Below are 14,395 nucleotides of genomic sequence, written 5' to 3' on the forward strand. Positions count from 1 at the left end.
TTATTTGGGCGGCACCCAAGCTTCAATCCTAGGTCTCGTGGTGGAATAAGGCATATACTGTCCTGGGGTTCCACTTAAATTTTCTGTATGGTCTACCATCCATTTATACTTAGGTCGAGACGGGTCTTCATTTGGTTTTAAATCAGTTTTATAATGTAACCATCCAAACCATTCAGCTGGTACCTGACTTCCATCATATTCTAATGCTAAATAGAAACATTACTAGAAAAAATTATTGCCAAGAACAATATTCTTATGTTTGCAAGAATTTAATCTCCAATTCATTACTGTATCGATTGCCTATTTTAAGAAACGTCCCAGAAGTACCTAGCCTAACCTAGAGATGGAGGTAGTTGCTTCGAAGATGCCATGTATCAGAAAGTACACATATATACGGCATATATTTTAAGTTTGAAGATGCCACGTTGTTGGCAACCAAGACCGTGCGCCCTGCGAAGACCATCATCGCAGTGGTCGATCAAATAAGGTGACAACTCCAGAAATATTGAAGAAAATCCACAAAGCCGTACTGGATGATCCCCGACTGAAAATGCAAAAGCTAGCAGATACAGTAGTCATTTTAAAAAATGCGGTACATCGCTTATTAACTGAACATTTGAACACGAGAAAGCTATGCGCAAGATGGGTGCTATGTTCGTGAATATGTTTCCATCGAGTGTTTGGCAATATTTCACAGAAATCAAGCCGAATTGTTGAGCCGTTTCATAACCATAAATAAAACATGGGTCCATAACTTCACACTCAAAACAAAACAACAATCCAAACAATGGACTGAAAATGGAGAACCGGCTCCAAAGACGGCAAAGACTGTTCCAACGGCAAGCAACGTTCTGAAGTCAATTTTTTGTGATGTTCGTAGGAATATTTTCATTGACTATCTTGAAGGATAAACTATCAATGGCGAGTATTATCCGAACTTATTACAAAGTTTGAGCGAATAAATCATGCAAAAACGGCTGCATTTCGCTAAAAATAAAGTGTTGTTTCATCAGCTCACACATCCGTTATTGCAATAGCCAAAATTAATGAATTAAAGTTTGAATTGCTACCTAATGCACCCTATTCACCCGATTTAGCCCCCTAGAGCTATGTTCTATTTCCAGACTTGAAAACATTGCTTGGTGGTCAAAGATTTTGAAGAGCTTGACGATTTTTGTTATAAAAAGGGTATTGAACTCATTGAACATCGCTGGGTAAAGTAGATGAAGCTAAAAGTAGATTACGTTGAAAAATAAACATAAAGGGGCTATAGATGAAAATAGAATATCGCTCATTAACACATACATTACACATACTCTCCCTTTATCGCTCATTACGTCCGTAAACTTGTTTTGGACACAATAAAATTTATAGATTCTCGTCTAGAAAGAAATAAGCATCTAAACTATCTTTAGAGTATGACTGAAAAAATCTATTAATTAAAAATGTGTTTACCATAATAGGGAGCATATTCAACCCATCTATTTCTACCATAAAAATAGCTCGGATTTTCATAATATTTGTTTCCATATTTATCGACACCAACAAGCTTTCCTGGTCGTAAGCTATCCATCCTTGATTAATTAATTTGTTGAATAAATATCAAAATATATAATAGATATCCAATACCTGTAGATTTTATAGATGGAAGCTCTAATACCTCCTGCTTCCATGATGGTTTTCAAGAAAGTGAATACACGATCAATACCAAAATACTTTGCCATGTTTTTTTAATTATTTGAAGTATGAAATGTAATCATAATTTAATTGTCATAGTTGATTTTGTGTAACATTGAACGAATGGATATGTTCTTAATAGCGCCCTGACTAATTACACGAAGTAATGCGCAGAATCTTTGTTCCTTAGTTCTGTGGATTAATTCAATTTGAATTATAAAAAAATATTCTGTGATTTCCCAGCTAGTTCGATCACTATTCTACCTTTATCTTACTAACTGCATATGTATAACTTCAATCACATCGTTTAAATTAAACCTTTGTTGCTATTGGTATTAGAAGAAAACCATCTCCGTTTGTAAATCGAATAAATATAAATATTTTGACATTATTTTCCATTCCATTCCACAGAAAATAACTGATCTACATCAAGCTGGGGGCCGTGGAGTAAACAATTGATTTTCTCGAATGTACCCGTGTTAGCTTAGATTTTCCGGTAGTGTGAGTTGTTTTGTATTGTTTTTTTGTTTCATGGTGTTAAAAATATTCCACAGATACTTTTTAGATCTGTTTCATTGAAACTAATAAAGCTGAAGCTGAGTATTTTGCAGCTTTTTTAGTCATTATGCTCTCAAGTAATTTTCAAAATTTAGGACACTTGTATCTATGTTGTGCTTAAACAACGGGAGTTTTTTTAACAATGGTTTCAGCTGTTGAGTTTAAGTTTATAAAACAGGGGTGAATACTTTTAAAGATTGCAAAATGATAACCCAGTGGCAGCTGAACGGTACAAGGACAAACTTGAAGCTCTAGGTGGAGGCCTTGTAATTAGATCAAAATAACAGTCGAAATCTTGTTCATTTTCCACTAGTTTTCAATATACTTCATTTACCGCTTGCCTAAACTAAGTAAAACATTTCATAGGGGAAAAAAGAGTAGAAAGCCACATTTCTTGGAGGGAATTTCGCGTTTCTTCTATTAGCAACACCCTTAGAAGCAAGTCTGTAATAAAACTGGATATAAAAAAATCCAAAAATCAAAAAATGAATGTACAAACCACACAAAAACTTACGGCAAAAGCATTTCTTCGCCCCACGGCAGGTATTTCGACAATTTGTTAGCTTTTATACTAATGCAGTTGCACCTTACTCTTAATCCCTTCAGAAAGACAATGAATAAGGACTCAATAGATATTGTCAACAATTGAAAATACACCGTAGAATCTTATTAACAAAGCAAAACCTTTAGATTTATGACCTTAACAATCTAAATAAAAAAATTGTGTGTGTCAGCCCCGACGCACGACTGGAGTTTACTCCTTAAGTTCGATAGTCTAACCATACGCAAAAAGAGTTTATTTAACTTGATAATGATACTGTATAAAAGGGTAAATTTGTTAATTAATGAAAATAATATACTTTTACTCGAAAAGTTGACTCTTTTTTGAGGTTTTCGTTTTATTGATGGCCTCGATGGTATAGTTTCGATGACTGCTTCGTGCTCTATGACTCTGGGTCCTATATCAGGACTTGATGGTGGCAACTGTGCAGCAATCACGGGTGCGACGGACCCTGAGGGTTGGTTGATTGCCAGAATATTTTGGGCTTCCTTCATTAATTTTTTTTTATTTTTTAATCTGTAAGCTCGCTGTCTCTCGGCTGGAGATTTTGGAGGTTTAGAACTTTTCCTAGTCAAAAAATATACAAAAATTAGAAAATTTATAAATGCATAATTATAAAAATTTCAACCGACTTTAAGAAAATTGATAAAAAAAGGTTTTTATAAACATTTTTTTTAAATTATTATAATTAATTTTTTATTTAAAATATAATATTATCTTAATAATTAACAAAAATGGTTATAAAAAGATAATTATGTCACTAAATCTTTCACATACAATGATAAATATTTTATGAAAATTATTTAAATAAGCTAAAAAATAACTTTTCTAAAGAAAATTATATAAAAACATTATTATAATGAAAAAATATTGTCGATTTTTCTGATAATATTATCGAATTATTGACTACAGTTGTTAATATTTAAAAATTATTTATAAAATAAATCATAATAACGTGGAAGAATTTATAGACATCGACAAAAAAATTAATTTTTGGTTAGGTTAGAAATTTTCTATTTTATGTGGATGCGCTCGATAATTCATATTGGGTTGATTATCTAATTTTATGTGTTGTTTTCAAATATATATTTATATGAACTACATCGATAATTATTAAAATATTTAATAAATACAAATTGCACATGCTCATACATATAATACATGAATTATAACGTACCTTGCAACCACGTGTTTGTTAGATGTTCCGGCAATATCATCTACACCTCTTTCTGACATAGTTATTTGAAAATACTTTCAGTTCACTTTAGCGGAACACAATGATGACTCCTCACATTTTTCTCATACCGGGCCCCTTATATATGCAAATCGATTCTTAAGGAGTAAACTCCAAAAATCAGAATGTTTACGACAAATTTTTCATTGATAAATAATTCAAAAGTGTCTGAAGAAGTATTATTTCGATAAATAAGCTGCAAAATATAGCATGTCGATGCCTTCGATCAAAGAAAGTTGCAAACACAACTTTGACTTTTAATTTACAAACAGTAAAAGGAAAGAAAATAATTTCCTAGTTTTGGTTGGCTCCAGACATGAAAACTCTCATTTTTAAAACAGATTATATGACATTGGACACCTTTTTATCATAAAAATTCTTTTATTGCTTTAGATGTATCCGATTTCTCCAGTAGAAATTGATTACCAATTTTTTTAAGTCCTATAATTACATTAACACCCCCTTGCTTCATCTGTCATTGCTTCGGTACCCCTATGATCTTAGAAATAGATCGGAATTTCAGTCTTACGTATTTTTGGGCTGTTAATACGCGGCCATCTGGAAACATAAGATAATTTTGACTTTTTCGCATCGTTACTGTAATAAATACTTGATTTCACTTATTATTTTTCAGGCCAGTTATGAACTTATGGATATTACCATAGATTAAATATTTCCTCTATACATACAGCCCATATATTTCCATGCAACGTTTGTTTTGAACCCATAATGATGGATATCTACTCCCTTATCAGTAGCAGTAGGAAAATCCTTGATATGTCGACCTCATCCTCTTAGAAGGCGACCAATAGGAATCGAGAATTAGACCACCAGTTTAATTGCCACACCAGATCATAAGCTGCTGTAATGGAGCGTTTTTCTATTTATTTTTAAATCTAGATTTTCGTAGCTTAAGCTCGATACATATCAATTATATAATATGCTGACGACATGTTTATATTTGTGAAAAAATTTGCAGTTATATATCTATCAGCTATAAAGCTTGTGCATTCGATAGTATCTATCTATCTATTTAGTCTTGATATGTTGAGATTCCCATAGAAGCTACTCGAATTCCTGGAATCGTGGTGAAGTTTTTAGATCAAAATAATAATAAAATGTTAACTAAATTACTAATCAATTATTATTCATATCAAAACACATAATTTTTAGTTGGGTCTTCGATTTCCTCCAGGTCCACAGCAGCAGCAAACCAAAAATAGAGTTAGTCCAACTGTTGCTGTAAAAAATACAAATTATACATTTAGATTCATATATTTCTTCAGATATTTTTTCAAATTAAACATATGTAAGGTTGATGGGTAAACTTTCATCTACCATTATTACTCGAAATATTTTCAATCATCTCAAAATTTTGGATTGATTGATTGTTTTCAGAAGATAACTACAATACATGGGACAAAAGTTGAAATTTCGGTCCTGCGCGTCATGATGCCCTTAATTCAACTTACGACCCATGTAGTGTAATTAACTATTGTTAATATACGTCTGCAATCGTAGAAAAGGCATTGGAAAAAATAGTAGACTGGGACAACCTTCAGGAGCTGAGACAGGCCAAGATTCTATAAGCCATAACCAGAGAAGATGTATCAGCATAAGTAAGAACAACCTACGAATACTAAAAAGAGTCCTTTCGTCTTAATAGACACCTGAATATATTAGAAATAGAAGACAAAAATCTCTGGCAACTACAGCCATCCCACATTCTAAACTTTTTAAAAAGAGTGGGTTAACAGATCTAAATATTGGGTCCCCTAGTATATAAACCATTTGAATTGCGTTGTACATGATATCCTAATATACATACGTACTAGCCAATTCCTTATTCTTGAAAATAAGGGAAAATCACTAAATATAATATCAGTATTATAGGGTTGGTTACCTCCAATGCGCAAGTTAACAGTACCGCTCCATCCCGCCACTAGTTACGTTTTGGTCCAGAAATGAATCAAGCTGTAGTCATCCAAAAATGTAAAATCTGTCCTATTCGCTCACCTTTATGATGACAAGCAATTTTGGCATCCTCCTTGTATAAAATTTGTGCTAGCTTAGCTTTTCAATTTTGAAAAACAGTATGTGTGAAACGTAAATGAAAGATCTGTTATTTTAGAACAAAGAGCTGTTAATGCGTCTGCATATCCCTTCATGAAAGTTAGTTTGGTTATTTTGAAACTGAACATACCACACATGTTTTGCTAACAGAAAAAATAAAATAGATAGTAGACTAAACGCAATCGAGATGAAGTACCAACGAAAAATTGAAGGAAAAGCTAAGATGGATAGAATAAGCAACATAATAACTTGGAACAAGAAAACAAGAGCTATGGGAAGAAGGAAAAGGGACAGACCAAAGAAAACATTGAACGAAGAAATAGGGAAACAAAGACAATAAATCAAATGATGATACTGGCACAGGATAGAAAAAGCTGGAGGAAATGGGTAAATGGATAAGAAATAAATTTCTGGCTTCTGGAGAGAGCAAAAGGAAAATGAGAAGAAGAAGATCAAAAGTTCTATAAACTTAAAATTAACAGTATTTTCTAATAAGAAAATCTGGATTCTTGTAATAAATATTTTCGAATTGAAATGCGATTAACCTAGCATCGATTAACTAGGAACTACCATCATCGCTTTCACGGATATTTTACATCAATCTTATGAATAGTAACTAAATATTTCATTATTCAGTAAGGTACGTACCTCCTAATAAAGATATCATGGAAAGATCGTACTCCACATGTAGGGGTTTCTGTTCTTCTAGTTGTTGTTTTATTGTCGGTGCCATTTCAAATACTTAAATTTTAATAAAAAGCTCTAACGTTTACAATTTTGACATTTGCATTGACAATTGAGGTGAGTACTATCTTAAAGTTCAAAGTTTAAATTCTATTATTGTTGTTGGATTAAGATAAAATACATTCTTAATATTGTGTTATCGATCTATAGTATGACAAGATTTATTGTTGTCAAAATCATGCAATTGTGTCAGAGCTTTTTGAGTTTTTGATTTTGGTTTGTGTTATATAAGTAACAGATAATGAGATATTCTCATAACTATTTACAAATAATTCGAATTAAATACTGCGTAACTTATCGTCTATTCAATAATCTCATTAAAATCTGTGTTAAGGATTTCCATGAATCATTCAGAATTATGATATTTGAGTGAAAGTCTAAATAGTAGTGAAAGTTGTTCTGTCACTTGAAATTCTTGACATTTGTCACAATACTCTTTAAAATGTCCCAAGTGATGAAATTTTTGTAGCTGCTTCCTATATAGCATACCATGTTCCAGTAAATTAGGTAATTTTATCTTTGATAGACATATACTAATTTTTACATTAAAATTAATTAGGTTGTCGTATTTATTTGAGTGGTTTATCTAAATAATTCTTTAATTAATTTATGTTTATTCTAATTCAACTTTCCACAGGTTATCAAAAGCGTAAAATATGGATAAAGATACTTTAGCAAATACACATAAAGTTAACAATAAAAAGGAGAAAATTGTTAAAAAAGAGACATTTAGAAAGCATAAATTGAATAGTCTAAAAGCACGGATTCAGAAAAAGGTTGAATTGAAACAAAAACCAAACATTTTGAAAGAGTCTTCCAATAAAATTAATGAGAAAGTAACCAGCGAATCAACAAAAATACAAAAAAAACAAGCTCCTCTCAAGAAATTTCTTCAGGTAAATAGATCAATATATCACATTAAAATTGGTTAATAAGAATCGAAACAGTAATTATATATGAGGTGGGAAGGAAAAGGGAACTTCTGCAAACTTCTTAAGTCTGATCTATCGTGGTCTTCTTATTGTGAAGAAGGTTTTCAAAGCATTATCCTATCAATACATTTTTTAGTTTCTTCAAAAACTCGTGTAACACGAGAAGAGATACGTTGGTAAATTTTTGTCTTAGTACTCACACAGTTTCGTGTCAGTGCCTCTTTTGTGATACTGAAATGAACAAGTTCGACCGCCTTCAACAGATTCTCATCTATTTTTGATGCCGAACGACGTCTCGATTGTTCTGGCTCATTTTTATTTTTGAATTACTAATACCACTTGTGAACAATTTCGGGGGAAATATGAACTTAATGCTTTTTTAATGTAAAACGCAAGCACAAGAAGGTAAAACTAATTCCACTCGAGTAGTTCCAGTGGTGCCTGACGTGTAGAGACTCTTGTGGATATTTATCTTGAACTTCTGTAGATTGTATTATTCGTAGTATTCGGGAAAGATATGCCTTGGTAACTTGCACTTCTCCAAAGAAAGGAGTTCCGATAAATTGACGTTCTAGACGTCTGCCTGTGAACTCGGTGTTCAACAGCCACGTTTGTCTGTTGAGTAGGTTTTGCAAATACTGTTCTAGGTATGATTATGTAAAACAGCTCGAAAGAGAATCTGACGTGGCAGTATCGGTAAAATAGAATCAAGTCAGCTCTAAACTAAACTGTCCAAGTTTAAAGTCAACTTTAAGCTCTGTATTGAGCCGAGCATCCTTGGAAGCCGAACTCAAAATGTGCGATCAAAGATAGGCATGCCAAACAGTGTCAAAAGTCCAGTGCGATTGCTTTGAATTCTCCATATTTCTATACAGCTTCAATCCATACGTTGGTGACATATGTCGGGAGATCCCCGGTTAATCTATTTTTAAGAAAGCCATATTGATGATCGCCGATGATGTTGAAAGACTAAAAGTATTTCAGGATTTGCTGTTTGTCGACTTTTTCAATGACCTTGGCAATGGCTAGGACTAAAGCAATCAGACTGTGGTTGTTGGAAACCCAAGACTAATACGTAATTCAACATTCATGTTTCAATACCCACTACCAATACCAGCGCACTAAAGTGATTAAACAACTTGTCACTAAAATCCATTCAATGTATTCCTTATCGAAAATCAAAACTAATATCTTCACATTATGTTGTTTAAATAAGCTATTCAGCTATATAAACTTTCGCCACGCTAGAATATTTAATATTTTTTCTATTGTTCACATCCCAAGAAATAAAAATGTTGTCGAAGTATATTCTGTTCGTATTTCGAACATAAATGACTTAAGTATACTTAAGTATAATCTATTACGAACAACAACTACTGCTTGGACACCACTTCAATGCTATTAGGAAAAAGAAGAAAATCATTACTTTTTATGCTTTTACTGGACCATTTATTTTCTCTCCACTACCGTCTAAAAACTCTATACCCATCCATAAAGTATTTTACAATCTGATAAAACATGACACAAGATCTAAAATATGTGTTGACATACATTCATATGTTCCAATTTATTCAAAACATTTTTGCTCGTCTCGAGTTAGTACTGAACAAGTTCAATTTGTTGCTAGAACGTAAAACTTTTTGTGCTAACTTGATACCTTTGGAACGTGATTTTCATATCGCGCTCGATCAACCAATGCCTGATATCCTTTGCTTCAACGCTCCAACATGCAAGTAAGTTGATTAAGATGATGTTATAATTTTTGGTATTTAATTTTGAGAAAAAAAGATTTGTTAATTCCACGTAACGCGAGAGTCGGCGTTTGAATAATGAAATGTATATGATAATAATTCAAAAAGCCCTGCAAATGTTAAGGCAGCCTTTCACTATGGCTGGACCATCCCGGCTGGTGCTTCTCAAGATGGTGGTTGGTGGCAACCTAAACACATTTAGGCTTGTTCTAAAGTGATTTACCTTCCAAATTAAAGGCATCGACTACGTCTGGTTTGGTCACGACTTCTGACCCCACTAGCTTTCGAAGTCACTATTTTGAACAAGCAATTGGAATAGTAGTAGTTTTCTCTTCATTTTCAAAAACAAGGAGTAGAAGTGTTCTAGGACATCCATAATCCAGCTTTCTAAAGTTACTACGATACTCTTCAAGCTTTTGGTATTCCGTTGTAGTTGATACGAATGCAAATGTAATCGCCATAAAAGCGGCCCACATACATCCACTCTTATGTCGCAGGGAAAGGTCTAGAAAATAGCTACAAATACCTTTTAAGAAAATTATGATGATTAACAACAAAAACACATACAACCAGCAACTATCTTGACGAATAGTTTGAATAAAATTTCGAATGATTTAAGCGTTTGCTTAAATCTCGTGAACAACACTTCTGGAGAGAATTTGTGTTATGTTCTACTTTACTGTCCCCTTTTTATATATTCACTTACATTTCACAATGTATGTCAACTGTTTTGAAGCTTTTAGTACCCAGAAACGTATTTAAGTACGCTCTTTCTCAGTTGTCTGAATTCACAACAGATAGCAGCTAAATTAAGGCAATAAGGATGATTCCATAAAAAACATTGCCAAATTAAATTACCAATTTCTTTTCCAGGGGAACGTCTTCAAATGTACGCATGCAAAAACTGAAAAAGGTAAAACATTGTTAACTTTACAACCGTTAATGTACAATGTCGAGGAAGGTAGAATCAAACTTATGGGCGTCATCGTCAATGGTCCAAAAAAGATTAAAAAGAAAAAACAGAAAGTAGATGGAACGGACGAATATATATTACCTCTGTCTGATGCTGTAAAATCCAAGGAGAAATCGGGGAAAGTTTCGACAAGCAAAGGAACAAAAGAAAAATCTTCCACCGAACAGAAATCGAAAAGGTCTACAGGAATTACAAAAAAGACCGATCAAATGATGAAAGTAATTAATAACAAGATAATTGGACAAAGGAAAATTGGAAACCGTTGAATAATTTATTCTGTACTAATCATTGTTAATAAAACGTTTTTTTGAAATATATAAATTTATTATTTAAAATATTTTTCGCAATAATAAAATATTTATTAACTAAACAAGATAAAATACTAATGGTTGACAATCTGAAATAATATTCTAAAGAATTGTGTAAATTACAGACATTTTTTAGTCCAAGAAACTACCTTATCCACAGGTAGTTTCTAGCTTCCTCATTATATCACCAAACTGTTGAATTCACAAGGAAGTAAAGGTAAACTATCGCGTTTAAAACTGTCAACCATCAGTACTCTCTCTCACTTTTTATATTTATTAATATAGAAACCTAAATATGAAAAACTAATCTTAAAATAGAGAATCAAACGGTTCGAAGAAAATGTATGAGCAGGGCCGGATTAAGCTAGGGGCTTGGGGGGGGGGGCTATAGTCCCGGGCCCCAGGTCCAAGAGGGCCCCATAATTTGGAAAATATTTGTATTTTTTCATGTGTTGATACCACAAATCTAACGTTTTGATATTATTTTGTGAATTTTTCCGGGTTTTCGAATTCCTTAAGGGGGCCCCGTCATTATTTTAGCCCCGGGCCTTATAAATCTTAATCCAGCCCTGTGTATGAGTATTCCCGTTCTAAAACTAAAAACAAGTAGTCTTATACCCTTAACTTTTATGTTCTGTTGGACGGTTTGAATGTAGATGTAGACCAATTTGTGTCAGCTCTTATTTATTTTGTGCTTTGAATTGCGCGATTTTATTAATTATTATTAAAAAATGACCTAAAGTCAGTTCTGTCTCAGTATAGATTAAGCCATATTAACAAAGATATAGAAATGCGGTATTCACAACCCTGTATCACTTTTTAGTAAAACTTTTAAAGCCACAAACAGAAATATTCCAACTACTTTTGTTCCTGAAATACAACGCGAAACGAATAATGCTCACTTATGGAGATTTCTCAGGTTCTGTATAAGAATTGAAACTACTTATAATAGATATTTTGACATAACTGTCAGGCGTACTCAAAAATTTTTTTGGAGTTTTGTGTTTAAGATTGGACACAAGTGTGTTTTTTCAATGGAACACCCTATATATTTTAAAGTGAAATTTTTTCGGATCCAAAAATCAGGAAAATCTATATTTCTGTTGTTGTTTATTTAATATAAGGCCATGAATTCTTTCACCCGTGCATAAAAGTTGGCTGACGATAAAAATAAGGAATTTTAAAATTTTGAAAAGTACGATATTATAAAATGTATAAGGTTAATCTTGTTCAAGAATTGCATCCTGGCGATCTATTTAAAGGATTGAAATTTTCAAATCCGGATTTTGGAAAAAAGGTAAAATGGTCTGACGAATCCCATACAAGAAGCAGTGACATATTTAATAGGCAAAATGTAAGACATTGGTATCAAGGAAACCAACATATTACTTTTGAACGACAGCAACAAGGCCGATTTGGTTTTAATGTTTCATGTTTTGTATTGGGCACTAAAATTGAATATACAATTTTTGAGGGTAACTTAACTGCCCAACTATATCTAAATATATTACAAAATAATATGCCAGAGTTGCTGGAGGACATACCTTTGGAACAGCGACATCAGATATATTTCCAGCAAGATAGAGCACCCGCTCATAATTCAAGAGTAGCTAGAGAATATTTAAGTGGTCATTTTAGTAAACGCTGGAATGACACATACGGGCCAATCAGATGGCCCCCGAGGTTACCGGACTTAAGTATTATAGATTTCTTTGTATGGTCATACTTAAAAAATAAGATATATGCAAATCGGTATAATAATATAGATAAACTCTAAATCTCAACTGAAGAAGCATTTAGAAACTTACAAAGGCAACCCTCTACGATTTTAAATGCATAAAGGCGAATTGAAACTGTATGTGGTTTATGTATAAGACAAAATGGACGACAGTTTGAACAATTTTATTAGATTTACCGTCTTTATAAGTCATTTTCTAATTTGATTCTTGTAATTAGAGTTTTTAATGTTGAATCTGAACCGATATATTTTTTTTGTTTTCAACATTTTTAAATTAATGCTGAAGTGTGATATTTTGAGTTTATGTTTAGAATATAATTGAATAAACAGGTTTAAATCACATGGCGTTTTAAGTAATCATAAAATGCATGTAAGAATTCATGGCTTACAATTAAATAAACAAACGGGGATTTTTCTGAATTTTGAATCTGAAGATTAGGTTGCGATTCATCAATATATTCAGAAAAAAATTACAAAATTTTACGTTAAAATATACATGGTGTTCCATTCAAAAACTACCAATTTGTGACCAATCTTGAATACAGTGCTCGAAAGAAATTTTCAAATACGCCACAGACTTTTATGTAAAAATATCTATTATAAGCAGTTTTTATTTTTTTGCATCTTGTACAGGATCTGAGAAATAATGACATCTCCAAAAATGAACATTTTTGTATTCGTCTTGTATTTAAGGAACAAAAGTAGTTATAATATTTCTGTTTGTGGCTTTAAAAGTTTTACAAAAAAGTGATGCAGGGTCTATATCTTTAATTATAGCTGAGAGTGAAATCTCAACCAAAATGGGACAGAGTGTTACTGTTCTGCATGCGTTCAAATAGTTAGTTTTGTGTATTCAATACAAATGGCGGTCGATACGTGCTATTTTTTCAAGAGTTACAGACGCAAAATGTCGTCGCTAAGAACACCTATCAATAAATAAGCAATATAACGTCTTCTGAAATTGGTGGTTTCATCAATACATTGCTTCTAAAGAAAAGAAAAGACTTTTTCAACATTTTTTTCCTGAGCTTGTTCCTGAAGATAATTTTGTGATCATTTTGTTAGATGCAGTACCGCACATGAAAAAGGCTGGGCAAAATTTCCTATCCATGCCTTACCCATGCTTTAAAAATATTTTTGTAAGTGATCTAATTTCAAATATAAAAAACATCTAGTTACATAAAGAAAAATTACCCAACTCTCTTCTTCCACCTCAACCTATTATTACAAGATGGGGTACTTGGTTCGAAACCGCTTTTCTATTGCGAGAATTGTTGTCAGCTGAAAGATTCAATTCCAGAATTGTCTGGCGAATATTTTCAATCCCCTACTGATATTGAGAAATTATCAAAAAAACGAAAATAAGACGACAGCTTTCGTTTATGAAAACCAGAACAATAACACAAAAATAGGAATCTAATTTGGCATTTACCTATAGTAAAAAACTGATAAAACTCTCTGAAACAGCTTTTGAAAATGTCGCTGAGGTAGAAAGAGAGAGATTCTTTGGAAAATTTTTAGGTAGTATAAGGGTAATTTCTTATAGGAGGAAGGTTTGTTGGAGTTGACCCTGATATAGGAGTTGCTCCTCTGCATGGGTCAAAATGTCATAGGTAAAACAAGAGGCATAATTTTTTAAACTTTCAAAAATTTGATTGAAAAAAATTGTGAATTTCAATTAATTAGCCAAGTAGCTAATATTTCAGAGGGAATGATTCCTGCATTACTCAGCAGTTATAAAAATGTCCCCATTATATGTGGATAGAAGTTTTTCCATTGATAAATTTCTATAATCAGACAGGTGACAAATTTTTTTTATTGAGAACTTCGATTTATTTACGGTGC

At 32.5% G+C, this 14,395-nt stretch overlaps 1 protein-coding gene across 1 annotated transcript; it reads right to left on the bottom strand.

The window, feature by feature from the left end:
- On the bottom strand, nt 1-1,724 carry LOC130450531 (probable NADH dehydrogenase [ubiquinone] 1 alpha subcomplex subunit 12). Its single transcript, XM_056788991.1, has 3 exons — nt 1,630-1,724; nt 1,456-1,574; nt 1-206 (listed from the first exon to the last, which is right to left on the bottom strand). The coding sequence occupies exons 1-3, from the start codon at nt 1,722-1,724 to the stop codon at nt 1-3; spliced, it is 420 nt and encodes a 139-aa protein (XP_056644969.1).
- Nucleotides 1,725-14,395: the final 12,671 nt, after the last annotated feature.

This window comes from Diorhabda sublineata, chromosome 11, assembly GCF_026230105.1.
Source record: "Diorhabda sublineata isolate icDioSubl1.1 chromosome 11, icDioSubl1.1, whole genome shotgun sequence".
Classification (NCBI taxonomy): domain Eukaryota; kingdom Metazoa; phylum Arthropoda; class Insecta; order Coleoptera; family Chrysomelidae; genus Diorhabda; species Diorhabda sublineata.